The sequence below is a fragment of the Rhinolophus sinicus genome, chromosome 5 (assembly GCF_057876585.1).
Source record: "Rhinolophus sinicus isolate RSI-liver-muscle chromosome 5, RSI-T2T, whole genome shotgun sequence".
NCBI classification, from domain to species: Eukaryota; Metazoa; Chordata; class Mammalia; order Chiroptera; family Rhinolophidae; genus Rhinolophus; species Rhinolophus sinicus.
This window is the reverse complement of record NC_142505.1, coordinates 13,821,693-13,835,658: the sequence shown is the minus strand read 5'-3', so window position 1 is coordinate 13,835,658 and position 13,966 is coordinate 13,821,693. Positions and strand designations below refer to the sequence as shown.

Genomic DNA, 13,966 nt, shown 5'->3' with positions numbered 1-13,966 from the left:
TAATGGAGCCTATAAAACTTGAATTATTACAGCTATAATTACCACTTCAAGGCACCACTAGTCTTGAAATCAGCCCTTGTTCCTCTACCCGGCAGGTGCAAAAAACAAAGCACAACGCAGGTAAGTTGCTTAAAGGCAACAAAGAAAGAAGGGGGAGCATGAATGTCCTTTCTCTCCTGGTTTTTCAGTCCTGTGATTCTCAATTTTGGGGTTCACACATTGTAGTAGACGCTGTCTATAGGTACTGCTGATACCCTTTGGCCTTTGACTCTGAAATTTGCTTTCAGAGAGTTCTAGAACACCAGGAAGACTGCCTGTGCATTCTCTGACTTTAGGAGCATGCTTTCCCCAACACTGAGCTGGGCAGAAGTGCAGGAGCATTATAAAGAGCGAAACGAGTTGGTGGGTCTATACCTCAGCTTCCTTGACTGTTAGTGGGACAATTCTGACATGTGTTCCAGTTTCTCAAACTGCTCACAGCAGGACTGAGCCCACACAATAGCCCCTCATGACTTTCCTTCCTTTCTTTCCTGTCTCACTTCTCCACTCCTTCAGAGCGCCTGCTGGGGTCACCTCGTAAATAAACTATTTGCATCTAAATCCTGGTTCAGAGCCTAATTTTGGGAGGAACCCAAACGAAGACAAGGAGTCCTTTGAAAATGTGTGGAAAAACAAGATCCCTCTGCCCAGGAAAATATGTCATACTTTTAAGAAACCAATGTATGATTTGGTGAAATGTTGCTATTAGGGCCAGGGTTCCCAAATCACCCTAGTTTCCCTTTTCTCCAATCCCCCAAGAGATTACTGAGGGAGCCATACACAAGGACAAGCAGCCTAACGGGAAAGAGGATTATTTTATTAATAGCTTCAAAGTGCCTAAAACCCCTTTGTTCCGTGTTTGCTCTTTGCACGGCTAGCTCCGTTTCCTCAAAGGTCTTCTCAGAACTCGCTACTAGTCTCTATCACAGTACACTGACCTTTTCCTGCATGCTGCTCTGTAACATAACTACTTATGTTTGCTTAGTTGTTTGCTGTTTCTCTACTAGACTATATGCTCCATGAAAACAGGAACTAAGTTGCTTTCTTTACCACTGTATACCCAATGTTTATATCAGTGCTCTCACATGGAAGATACTCCATAAGCTGAAAAAGAGGTTTGAGGTTTGGGCTCTGGCCTCAAAACAGCCACCACTTCCTTTCTCATTAAATACATGGAATCTTAACTTCTATCAGGCCGCATGGAGAAAGCCCAGGAGACGGGAGAAATAAAATAACCAGATCTGCAGAACAGGTTCTGGCTCAAACCATCAAGCTATGTGCTTGCAGGAAGCAGAAGAGAATCTATTAATAATTGTATAGTGACCCTGACCACCAAGAAGGTGGGTCAATTAATATCCTGAATTTTCACTATTAGGTTAGTAGCTCCTTTTCACTGGGAAAGGGGAATAGAGGAAAGTGGCCAAAATCTCGTCCTAAAGTACATACTATTCTGTATATAATTTCAAAGGAGTAAAAAGGAAAAAAACCCACAAACCTTCTGAAGTCTGTCCATGATTCACACAGGGCAACAATCCCAGGTTAAGAATCTCTGGTTTATGGATCTTTCTATTGGTATAAATCTTGAGATCTCTAATCTTTACCATCAGAATTAGCTCCTCTTTGATGTGTTTGACCTCCACCCCTCTTCTCCCTGCTAAATGAAAAAGGCGACACATGGCAGTAAGAAAGGTGTCAGTAGTAATGGCTGAAATCAATTTCTACAGCAAGGTCTGTGCTTTGCCTTCAAACTGGGGAACTCTGGTACCTTTGCTGCGACTGGAACAGTCTAGCCTCTCAATTTCCACCTGTTGAAACCAACTTTTCAGGGTCTGGTACAAATGCCACCTCCTCCACAAAACGTTTTCTAATCTCACTGACCAGGTGGAAACCTGCTAACAGCTCCAATGTGACTGCTTTAGTTCTGTGGCCAGTGGACCTCCTACAGCACAAGGGCTTCCAGTGCCTGTCAGGCAGGGCCTCGGTGAAGGTCTCTTCCTTAATGACTACTACTGGTTTGAAAGATGTTCTACTGAGAACAATTTTGCACCTAACCCAATCCATGTTGATATATTTTTTTCACTTCGCCAAGTGCGTCCGATTTTCACCTCATTAATTTCCCAATGGGCCTAAGTGGTCACCCTGAGAAAACTGAAGTTCAATGAGGTCACACAAAAGTCAAATCCCTTGAAACGACGCCAAACCGCGTGGGCCAAATCTCACTTGTTTAATGGCCCAAGCCGCGTCAGGAGAAACTCCCCCAACTTTCCGAGGCCCCAAGACAGTTGCTCATTTGAGCTGCACACCCAAACTTGAGAATGGATAGAACTCCCTCCCTGCCCAATAAGGGCTGCAGGCAAGCCGCAACCGGAGCTGCAGAGAGAACTTCCGCCTTGGAAAAAGTGTCGTCATTGGGCAAGCTTCCGGTTCCACTGTGTCCGTAGCCCAAGGCCTTTTATCCTAGTTGGCAGTCGTCCATACCCGAAGGCTACCCCACCCAGCTGCTCCCTCGGGTTTCTCCACACGCTGCGGAGCCGTTTGCACGTCCTGAGGGTGTAATTGCTACACCGTTAACATTGCTCCAGAAAAAGGGGTAAAACGAGCACAGAACCGGCAATCTTGAAGAACTGGAGCCCTGGTGCTCAGGAAACGAACTGAGCCTGGAGGCGGGACTAACTTATGACTGACGTCCACACACACCCATTGCCTTTCTGATTCCTTCTCAAACAAACCAATGAATGCGAAGACGGAGACGGCAACGTGCCCCCGCAGCCAGAAGGAGCCCCGCCCCCTCTACTCGGCCGCCCTTTGGTCGCCATGTTTAGTGTGGCTGCCACCTCTGTGCTACTTTAGATTCTCTTGTGGCTCTCTGATGACCTCGCTGAACTCCTTCCTAAGCATTTCTTCCCTTTCACTGTCAACTTCCACCTTCTCGGGCTTCTTGCTTGCTCGCTGCTAATCCAGCCACACTTGAGATGGCGTCCGGGGAGCGGGGGCCGAGGCGGAGAGTGCCCGGCGCGGTGACGTCAGCGCGCTGCGTGTCGGCAGGTGGAGGGAGAAGGGAAAGTTTGGCCCGTGCGTGGGGCTGGGGTGGAGGGCGGGACAGAGGGGCTGGGCCCAGGCGAAGCTCCTGTCGCTGCTGCAGCTGAGGACGAGGACGAGGCCGGGACCTGGACCGGGCCGGGAGTGCCGGACGTGGAGAAGCAGGAGGCGAGGTCTACCGGAGCTTCGAGCCCCCGCCGCTCTGCCGCTCTGTGACCCCCTCACCCAAGCGCCGTCCGACCCGTGGCTAGTCTCGAGGCGATTGGTGGGGTCGCGGCGGCAGCGGTTGGGGGTGGGGAAAGGCGCGGCGAGGAGACGAAAGAGGTCAGCGAGTTTGAGGGAGGACCGAGAGCTGTGCCGCCGTCATGACCGAGGAGTCGAGTGCCCTGCCCTGGTCCATCAACAGGGACGATTATGAGCTGCAGGAGGTGATAGGTGAGAGCTGGCGCCGCTGAAGGGGGAGGCACCGCTCTGGGTGGCGGGTGACACGCGCGAACGTGGGGACCCGCGGGAGCTCCCGGAGCGCAGGACTCAACAGAAATTCATGCGCGCTCATGGGGCCGAGGGGATTGTAGTGCGCGTGGGTGAGGCTCTGGGTTGGTGCAGCGCGTGTGAAGCGGGGAGGGGATTTTGAGTGGCGCGCCTGTGCGGCAGGGTAGGGTGCGGTTTGAGGGGCTCGTGAGAGATCTGTGTAGTGATAGATGTTTGAACCTGAGCGACAGATGTTTCTTGGAGAGAAAGAAAAGTGCAGGCGTGGGACAGGCCTTTACGAGGCTATGCGAAAAATGGGATATTGGAGTTATGGCACAGCCACCTATTTGGGGGATTGTGGGAAAGGGTGCTTTAGTTCATTCCCGCATCCGTGCGAGAACCCTTGCGTGCCCACGAAGTGCCCGGCATTGCTGGGGTGGAGCTAGGGATCCTCTCCAGATGAAGCTGCAGGTACCGCACTGAGCAACGTGGACACAACTTCCGACTGTTTGGAACTGACTTTCTAGGCAGGGAGGGAGACATTAAAAAAGTAGACAAAAAGAATTACAGGTTTTGGCAAGTGCTAGGAAGGAAATAAGATGTTCTCATGGGGAATAATCGGGAGATTTCCTAAGGGTGCTTTCAAGGAAAATTATTTTTTCGAGGCATTGACTACGTTGAGCACTCAAGTATGAGGAGGAAGCTTAAGAGCCTAGGGAAGATTTTTCCTACTGAGGGATGAGAAAATGCAAAGGTCCTGAGGAGGGAAAGAGCTTGATGTGTTTTAGGATCTGAAGGAAGGAATACTGGCATAGAAAGGATAAAAATGGATCGACATGGATAGAAAGGAAAGAGACGAGGCCATATCTTAGGGACTTCTCAGCTCTGGTAAGGATTTTGGAATTTTAAGTGTTATTGGAGGACTCCAAGCAGGGACATGACATAATCCAGTGGGTCGGGCTGTTGTGTGTGGAGTGGATTTGAAGGGGGTCCAGGAATACCAGTTGGCAGACACCAAACTTGCACAGACATAGATTGTAATTCTCAGAGAGGTACAGTAATTGGGGAAGTATGGGGACTGGAGATGGTGAAGTGAGTATTTGTTGGACAACGATAATCTACTGACTTTAGAAATCAAAAGGGGGTGGGTTTAGCTAAACAGAAGCTTAGTCCAAGTGACATGAGCAGACCCCTGTGTACTGGAGGAAGGAGATTGTCTACTTTGCTAGATCAGCATCCTGTCTCAAAATTAGTTTTATAACAAGGGCTGGCTGAAAATTCCTTAGCTGTCTTGGTGTGTTTATTGTACAGTATGTGTTTTAGGGAAACTTTGCCATTCCTCCCCCACCCCCCCTTGTCTGTTGTTTCTAAACAAATCTGGGCTGAGTTTTAGCTGAAAGACATCACATCTTTTTCCTTAAGTCACTTCATGGCCCGTGTTCTTGATACATGCTGAGTCTTGACATGTACTGGTTGGTTCTAAAGACAGCTAGCTAGGTCTGTCTGATTGATTGCTTCTGGGTCCCTCAGAGTTTCATACTGAAGAATGGGATTAAGTGGGAGTTTCCAAAGTGATGTCTGAAAAGTAAAGACGGGTCCCTATGATCGTGTCAGAAGAGGAGTTTTGCTTTCCTTTTTGGTAAGGTGTATATCCTTCTGGGGTGAAGAGCATGCTTGTGGTCATTCTTAATGCCATTAGCTATTAAGGTGGCGTTGGACTCGAGCGATTTTAGAGACTGGTGTTCTCAGACCAATAGGGTGTTCGGGATTGGGGAAAAAGGGAGTGTCAGCCCTCAGGGATAGGGTTGGTATTCATCTCATTCTCAGTGGTCCATGGATAAAAGGTTAAGAACTCAAATGTGATTTGATCACTGTGTTGTTGTTTTTTTGACAGGAAGTAGCATTTCTTGGTGGGTGTGAATAGACCACCTTATTTTTAAAAATAACTTTACAGGCATATAATTTAACCCATAAAATTCACCCATTTTTAAGTATAAAATTCAGTGATTTTTAGTAAATTTACTCTGTTCACACCAATCAGCGTAATCCAGCTTCAGGATATTTTCATCACCCAATTGAGATCCCTTTTGCCTGTTATAGTTAATCCCTGTTCCCACTCTGAGCCCCGGGCAACCACACATCTACTTTCTGTCTCTAGATTTGCCTTTTCTGGACATTTCATATAAATTGGGTCATATAACATGTGGTCTTTTGCGTTTGGCTTCTTTGACTTACCATAATATTTTTTCACTTTTTAAAACAATTTTATGAAGTTATCATTTATGTACCATAAACTCCACCTGTTTTAAATGTACTGCTCTATAGTTTTTTAGTAAATTTACAGAGCTGTTCAATTATTACCACAATCCAATTTTAGAACATTTTCATCATTCCAAAAAGATGCCTCACATCCATTTGTAGTCACTCCCTGTTCCCACCCCCTGCTTCAGGCAACCACAAATCTACTTTCTGTCTCTATAGATTTGCCTTTTCTGGACATTTCATGTAAATATAATCATATAATATGTGATCCTCTATGTTTGGTTTCTTTAACTTGGCATAATTATTTTTGAGGTTCAGTCATGTTGTAGCCTGTATTATACATTATTCCCTGTGTTTTTGGATACCACTTGATGGACATTGGATTTCTGCTTTTTGGTTATTTGCAATAATGCTACTGTGAGCGTTCACATCAAATCTTCATGTGAACATGTTTCATTTTTCTTGAGTGGAATTGCTGGGTCAGATGGTAAATTTATGTTTGACTTTTCATAGTGCCTGTACCATTTTACATTCCCATCAGTGATGTATGAAGGTTTCCCTGAAAGTAAGACCTGGCCAGACCATCAGCTCTACTGTGTCTTTTGGAGCAAAATTAATATAAGACCTGGTGTTATATTATATTAGACCCAATATTATATTATACTATACCAGGTATTATATTATATTACATTATACCCGGTCTTATATTATTAATTTTTGCTCCAAAAGACACATTTGAGCTGATGGTCTGGCTAGGTCTTATTTTCGGGGAAACACGGTATATCCTTGCCACCATTTGTTTGTCGTTTTGGTTATAGCCATCCTAACGGGTGTGAAGTAGACTCTCATTGTGGTTTTGTTTTGCATTTCGCTAATGACTAATGACGCTGAGCATCTTTTTGTGTGCTTATTAGCTTTTCATATATCTTCTTTGGTGAAATGTCTATTCAAATCTTTTGCCCATTTGGGTTGCGCATTGGGTTTTCGTATTGAACGATAAGGGTTTGTGTGTATGTATTCATTCTGGATATGAATCTTTCACCTGATACGTGATTTCAGATATTTTCTCCCATACTGTAGTTTGTCTTTTCAATTTCTTAATGTCTTTTAAAGCACAAAAGTTTTGAATTTTGATAAGAGTTTAATTTATCATTTTTTTTTATCGATTGTGCTTTTGTTGTATCTAGGAAATCTTTACTAATCCAACATCATGGAGATTTTTTTCCTATGTTTTATTTTAAGTGTTATAGTCTTAGCTCTAACATTTAGGCCTCTTATACATTTTGAGTTAATTTTCTGTATGGTGTGAGATAAGGTGAACCGTCTTATTTTATAGATGAAGACACTCAGACATAGAAAGGTAAAATGACTTGTCTAAAGTCGCAGAGCTAATTAGTGGCAGAGCCAATACTGGTGTCTACCTCTCCTGTTGTCTAATTCAGAATCCTTGTTCCTGCATCTGTATTTGTTTTCGGATATAAACTGGAAGATGGTGGTAATAGCCTGACAAATTAAAGGAAATATTCTTACAATGAAAAAGATCTGAGAGGAGCAAATATTTTGTAGATAACCTTTTTGGATGTAGTAGGATTTATTCTCTTTTGTGTATCCTATTTTGTAGTTTTTTTTAATGTTCTCCCTCTCATTAGTAAGTTTCTGAAAGTTCCTTACATCCTTCCACTCCACTCCACACACACTCTCACCCCATCTTTCCAACAGGGAGGAAAAAAAAGTTTTTCTGCGAACTACAGCCTAGTACGAGTTGCAAGTCTCAATAAAGCAGTGTATTCTTATTCTAACTTTGCTTCCATGCTGAAATGTTTGGAATACAGTATTTTGTAATCAGTTGTAGTCTTCAAAATAAATCTTTCGATTTCTTCAGGTTCCACTAAATTTTTTCAGGGAACAAATGATCGAGTCCAGAAAAAAAGGTTTCAGGGATCATTTGAATTTTCTGTTGTCAAAGGATTGTATTTTAAGGACATGGTATAATGTATGTTCTTTCTCATCACAGCATATTTGTTTGAGCTGTAAGTTTTTTCCACACATGTTGCTTAGCACTATAATATTCGGGGGGTTAATTTCTTACATTCTGTTTTGTTATCTTTTTTTCTGGCAAAATCCTATTAGAGGAAAGAAAATTTCCTTCCTTGAATATAATAAAAGCATACAGATTGGGAATTCAAAGGACTTCCTTTCAAAGACTTGTATTATAACAAGCGTGCTTTGGCAAAATTTGAAGTTCTCTAAGTATAATTACTTCTAAAAAAATGTTAGTATTATTCTCACTATAAATCATTCATCTTTTCAGTGTTTTTGAGCTCCTTCCTAACCTCTATTATTGTATTAGATTTTCTGACCCAGTGTTGTACTATATTTGACATGTGTTGAAGCAACTCTAAGAGTATGGGCTTGAGGGTTGGACTGACTGGATTCAAATCCTGGCTTTACCTCTTACCACCTATGTATGTGATCTTGGGCAATTTATACAACTGGTTTTAGTGTTAGCTTTTTGCCTCTAAAAAGGGATAATGGTACCCATGTTAGTGGGGCTGTTTGGAGATTAAGTGTAATTGTTTGTGGAAAGCGTTTAGCTTGTATTGAATGCTTCGTAAAACGGTTGCTGTTATTATCTCTGACTCTTTTCTCTTTCTCCTTGTCCTTACATTTTTGGTATTGTCATGAAATAGTATTCAATTTGAAATCTTGTAACACAAATATTTTGAACCTGTTTTAATGCTTAGTGCAACATCATTGCATCTTTTTTTCTTACTTCCAGATCTCATTCATGTTTTGATGGATCTAAGGATTTGTGTTGGACATGGTAGTACGACTGTATAAGGCCCTGCCACCCATGGTATTATTGCCAGTAATACAATATGATGGGGAAAGTGGGAAACCAGTCTGTCCGGGGCTGTGCCATGTGGCTTTTATTGGAATGCATCTTGAAAAGTCTTGATAAACATTTGCTGTTTACCTTAGACTAGGTTTAGAAAAATCGTTCTTTAAGATCTGTTTTTAGTAAGCTATGATTCACCCAGCTGTGACACTTTGGTGAAGGCAACCCACTAGCTTGATTCTCTACTTTCCCCTCTCCTTTTTTATTTTCATTAGTTGTTCACTAGCCACACATTTTGATGTCTAAAGTAGTGGTTTCCAAATGCAGATCCCAGGATCCTACCTCTATCTAGCCCCTCCATAAATGTGAAAGACATAATGCGACTGTCTCAGTAGAGTGATGCTTAATGTTTAAGTGTATTTTCTTCCCCTTATTGAAAGACTTGGCTGTGGTGACATTTCCGTTAAGGCCAGTTTGGGGCCCACAACCTCATAAGGTTGTAGCAAACAGGGATTGCGTTTGGTTTCATGTAGTGGGAAACAAATAATAGTAGCTGAATAAAATGCTTTTTCCTTCTTTATATAACAAGAAAACTGGAGTGGCAGCCTAGCTACCATCGGGCACCCAGGCTCCCCGTTTTTCACTCCACCGCACTGAGCATGTGACTCTCTCACAGTGGCAAGATAATTGTTCCACTCCTCGCCTCGTGCTTGTGTTCCAAGCCGGAAGAATATGGCAAAGGGACAAAGGCACGTGACAACTCATTTGGCTCCCTTTCAAAGGACTTTCTTTCCTGGAAGCCTTACTCAGTGACTTCCATGTCTGTTTTATTGGAAGTGTGTAATTTGGCCATTTGCACGGGAGGCTGTGAAATTAAGCTTTTCAGCTGGGCACATGATTACTTCCAACAAAGCAGGTCAAAGTTTCTTTTATTAAAGGAGAAGGGAAAATTGTATGTTGGATAGGCAACTAAAAATGTTGGCCTCATTTTTCCTTTTTAATTAAAGTAGTTAACTAAGACATTGCAAGTAAATAATTTAACCGGACACATAGTAATCAGTTAATAAATGTTAGCTTTAATTTAAAGAGGCAGCTGCCTACCAATTAAGAGCATGGTGTTGAACCATCATGTAGTTCTGGTTTCTGGACCCCATTCTGCCTCTTATTAAGTCTTACTTTTGCTTCCATTGCTTTTCTTGTACTGCTTTGTAAGATCAGTAATACCTAACTCGTGGGATTACTGTGAGGATTAAATGGGAAAAAGAAAAGCAAGTATAGAAAGTGCTCAGCATAGTACTTGGTACACAGAGTAAGTGTTGAATAAAAATTCATGCTCATGGTGGTAATTATGCGGTAATGCCCATGAAAACGGGCCTGTTTTGTGTTTGTTCTGCCCCAAGAAAGTCATTTTTTTCTTGAAAATACATGCCACTACTTTATTGATTAATCTATTCAACAGATATTTGGGAATTCCTCTTATGTGTCAGGCACTGTTCTGAATGCTAGAGATACAGCAGTGAAGCAGACAGAAATCCCTGCTTTTTTGGAATTTATAATCGAGTGGTGGTGAAGGACAAAAATAAAGCAGGGAAAGGGGTTGGGGTTTGCTAGGGATAGAGGTGAGTTTTAAATAGGTCAGTGAAAGCCTCCCTAAGAAGGTGACATTTGAGGAAAAACCTGAAGGAGGCGAAGAAGTGAATGCTGTGGTTATCTGCAGGAAGTGTGTTCCAAACAGAGAAACTGCAGGAGCAAAGCCTTGAAGTAGAAGCATCGTGACTAAGGGACAAGGAGCTGAGAGTGGCTGGCGCAGAGTGAGACGGTGAGAGGTGGGCAGGTGAGCGATCTGAAGTGGTCCTGACCGGCAGATCGTGTGAAGCCTCGGCAGTCATTCTGGGTACTTTTGTGGGTGGCTTTTGCTTTGAGTAAGATGGAAAAATCATTGCCGGTTTTGAGCAGAGAATTGATACGACCTGACTTATTTTGAAAAGGAGAATTTGGGCTGGAGAATAGTTTTGGGCTGGAGAATAGTTTTGTAAATGGTGCAAGGGTGGAAGGAGAGGTTATCCAGAGGGGAGAGAGAGGTAGCAGTGGAAGTAGTGAGAAGCAGTCAGATGCTGGATATAACATATTTTGAAGTTAGAGTTCTGCCCTTAGGATTAGATGAGAAAAGATTTGAAGGTTTTTGGCTGGAGCATCCAGAAGGATGTAAGAGTTAGCATCCGTTCAGATGAGAGATCACCAGAGTGAACAGGAGAGAGGGATGACTCATTGCAAAACCATCAGGCTGCTTGAATAATTACTCAAAGCATATGGTAGTATGTCTTTATTTTCATCTTTGTGTGGAGAGAATGGCATGATTTTTATGATGACTATTCTTACATCTGTTTCACCAGTTCTAGAAGCTTTACTTTTCAGCGTGACTCTGACAAGAGGCCTTATTTAGAGAAGTGTTTGCAAAATTGTAAGTTCCTGTATTTTCCATGGTTCAGGTGACAGTGCCTTACTCATCTTTCAGAATGAACCGTCTGGGCTAGTTCTTTAGTGAATGCAAAACCTTACTACAGAATACTTAAAAACAAAATTTTTAGAACATGCATCTGCTACAGTGATGGCTGGCCAAAATTTTGGGGGAAATATCTTCAACTGATAAGGTTCATTTGATTTATTTTTTCCTTACAGAATAATATGCATTTTTTACTTTCTCTTAAATTTTTGAGTCCAGTAAAGTGGAGAGAGATACTCTGAATGTTTTTTTAGTCCTCATGTCTTTGCGTAGGTTCTTTTCTGTCTCAAGAGATGAAGCTAGCCAGTTTGAAGGACTTTAGGAGATAGTTCACTCATGTTTTTGTGCATAAATCCATTCTGGTGTGTAATGTACATTAAGACTGAAGTTAAGAACTAACTAGGAGAGGACAGAAGAGGAGTGAAGAAGTGGGGACATAGGGAATGGTGCATTGAGATGCACCATGGTGTAATATGGTGACAGTTTGGATTAGGCTGTTTTATTGGAAATTGTTTTACATTTTCCATTGTATTATTATTCATATTAGACTAATGCTTATTAGAGGTCATTAGGGCAGTAGCCTTCACACTTTGACTAAAGCCATTTCTAAGAGGTACCTTTTATACATTCGCATGTGTGTTTGTACTGAAATAAAAGTTTTCCAAAATAGCATTTTCTTTACTATGTGCAATGCAGACTGATGTTTTCTTTTTGATTCTATTGAAGAAAAATGATGGTGAAGCTCAGTAAGTTGACTTGTAGTTTGAAAAATTCCACATGAAGAGATAAATGTTTTAAAATTTGTATCTCTAATCCTGTTTTAAAATTCTTGTAAAAATTGATGAGTAGTTAAAATCATTATACATTTTAAGATATTCTTCCCTATCCTCATAATTACATGAGTAGTTTGTATTTTCTGTTAAGTAAATTTTTTTGAGATGACAGAACGTGATTGACTGTTCTGAATTAGTGGTATTGAAAGTAGGGAGTTTTTATTGCATCACCATAATCTTTTATGTTAGTACCTTAAAATATTTGTGATTGCTGAACAATATTTTGGTTTTTGTTTTGGGAAGATCATATGGCAGTCAATGAAAGTGGTTGTTGAAGAACTGGAGCCTACACGTCTCTTTATCATCAGGTGTGGGAAACGTTAGCAACTTGTCTTTTGGCCATTTGTTAAATTACAGCAGAATTTAATATCTTGCTCCTAGCGAGATTTATTAAGTGAGTGAATCTTTTAGTGAAAAAAAGGTACTTTAGTATATAAACAATTATGATTGGTTAATACCTAGGTTTAGTGTTTCATTATTAGTGAAATTAATTCTGTGTTTAATGATGACTAGGAATTGATAACAACTAAACTTAAAATCAGATATTCTTTATCTGTATTTTTAACCACAGTGTAGTTTTGGTTTCTGTAGGACATGGCATTAGTATGTTTAAAGCTGGTATTTCAGATTTTATGTGTATAAGATAATGTTGAATTACCTGGGGATAGAATAACTGGTTTGAGAATTAATACTAGTTAAAAAGAATACCACGAGACAGTACATTTGTGAAAATTAAAATGAGAAAGGAACCATATTTACATATTAGAAGATGTCTGTTATCTGGGACCAAAGGTAACCTGTGGAGGCCACATTACTTTTCTGTGACTTGAGAATGCCTGTCGTCTTACCAGACAGCTATGTGACCTGCCTGATTAGCTTCCATGCTCCCTGGTGTTTCACAGAGTAGGGCAGTGGCCTCTCACTGAAGGCAAGAGAGAGAATTGATAAGTTTTCTTCTGAGTTTACACACAGCAGGAATTAAGAGAGGAAGGGATGGGAGTGGGAGGAATCTTAATGGTGAGTACTAACACTCTGACGAACTTTGACCTCTACTCATGTACTGAATAAAGAGAGCTCAGCCAAGAAGCAGACAAACTGCAAACTATCTCCATAGTAGCCTACTGGATCATTTTTATCAAGCAATGTTAGTGTACCTAAACCAGTGTCAAAGTAGTTCGAGTACACTGTTGGATGATGTCATTGAATGGTAAATGTGTTCTTGAATATTAGATTTTATTTTGAATTTTACATTACATGAAATTTGTGCACAGTTTTCACTTAGTTTGTTATAATTGTGATTTGGATCTATCCATGTCAGTGTTGACTATGGTTGTGTATATGTGCTTCACACAAATTCTGTTGAATGATATAGTTATATTTGTAAATTGTTTTCAATTTTTGATGTTTGTAGCACATTAATAGAAATTTGGTGGCGTACTTCAAGAGATGTTTTAATAGCAGCTTTATTGAGATATTCACGTACCATAAAATTATCCCTTTTAAAGTGTACAACTCATTATATTCACATAGCTATGCAACCATCACCACTAATTCCAGAACATTTTCATAGCTCCAGAAAGCAACTCCATATCCATTAGCAGCACACCTCATTCTCCCTTTACTCTAGTCCCCGGCCACCACTAATCTGCTTTCTGTCTCTATGGATTTGCCTATTCTGGATATTTCATATAAATGGAACTACACTATCTATGGCCTTTCGTGTTTGGTATATTTACGTAGCATATTTTCAAGGCTCATCAATGTTGTGACATCTATCAGTACTTTATTCCTTTTTCTTTTGTTTTCTTATGATAAAATGCTCCTTTTCCATTCCCAGTTAACCTTCTTAATAGTTTCTCTGTATCCTGAGTTCTGGACAAGGTGGCAGAGTAGGTAAATGCTGTGTTTGCCTCCGCCTGTGACCACATTAAAATTGCAACTAATTTTAGAACAGTCAACCTAGAGAACTATCTGAAGACT

The 13,966-nt window shown here is 41.3% G+C and overlaps 1 protein-coding gene across 3 annotated transcripts in view; it reads left to right on the top strand.

Annotated features, from left to right (window-relative positions):
* Nucleotides 1-3,079: 3,079 nt before the first annotated feature.
* Nucleotides 3,080-13,966, top strand: part of OXSR1 (oxidative stress responsive kinase 1) — a 75,969-nt gene continuing 65,082 nt past the window's right edge. For 2 of the 3 annotated variants that reach the window (XM_088798261.1, XM_019727612.3), the window contains exon 1: nucleotides 3,080-3,513. In XM_088798261.1, coding sequence (XP_088654387.1) covers nucleotides 3,444-3,513 — 70 coding nt within the window. In that variant the 5' untranslated portion in view covers nucleotides 3,080-3,443. The remainder of the gene's footprint in view (nucleotides 3,514-13,966) is intronic. The other variant, XM_088798265.1, reaches the window with a different exon arrangement.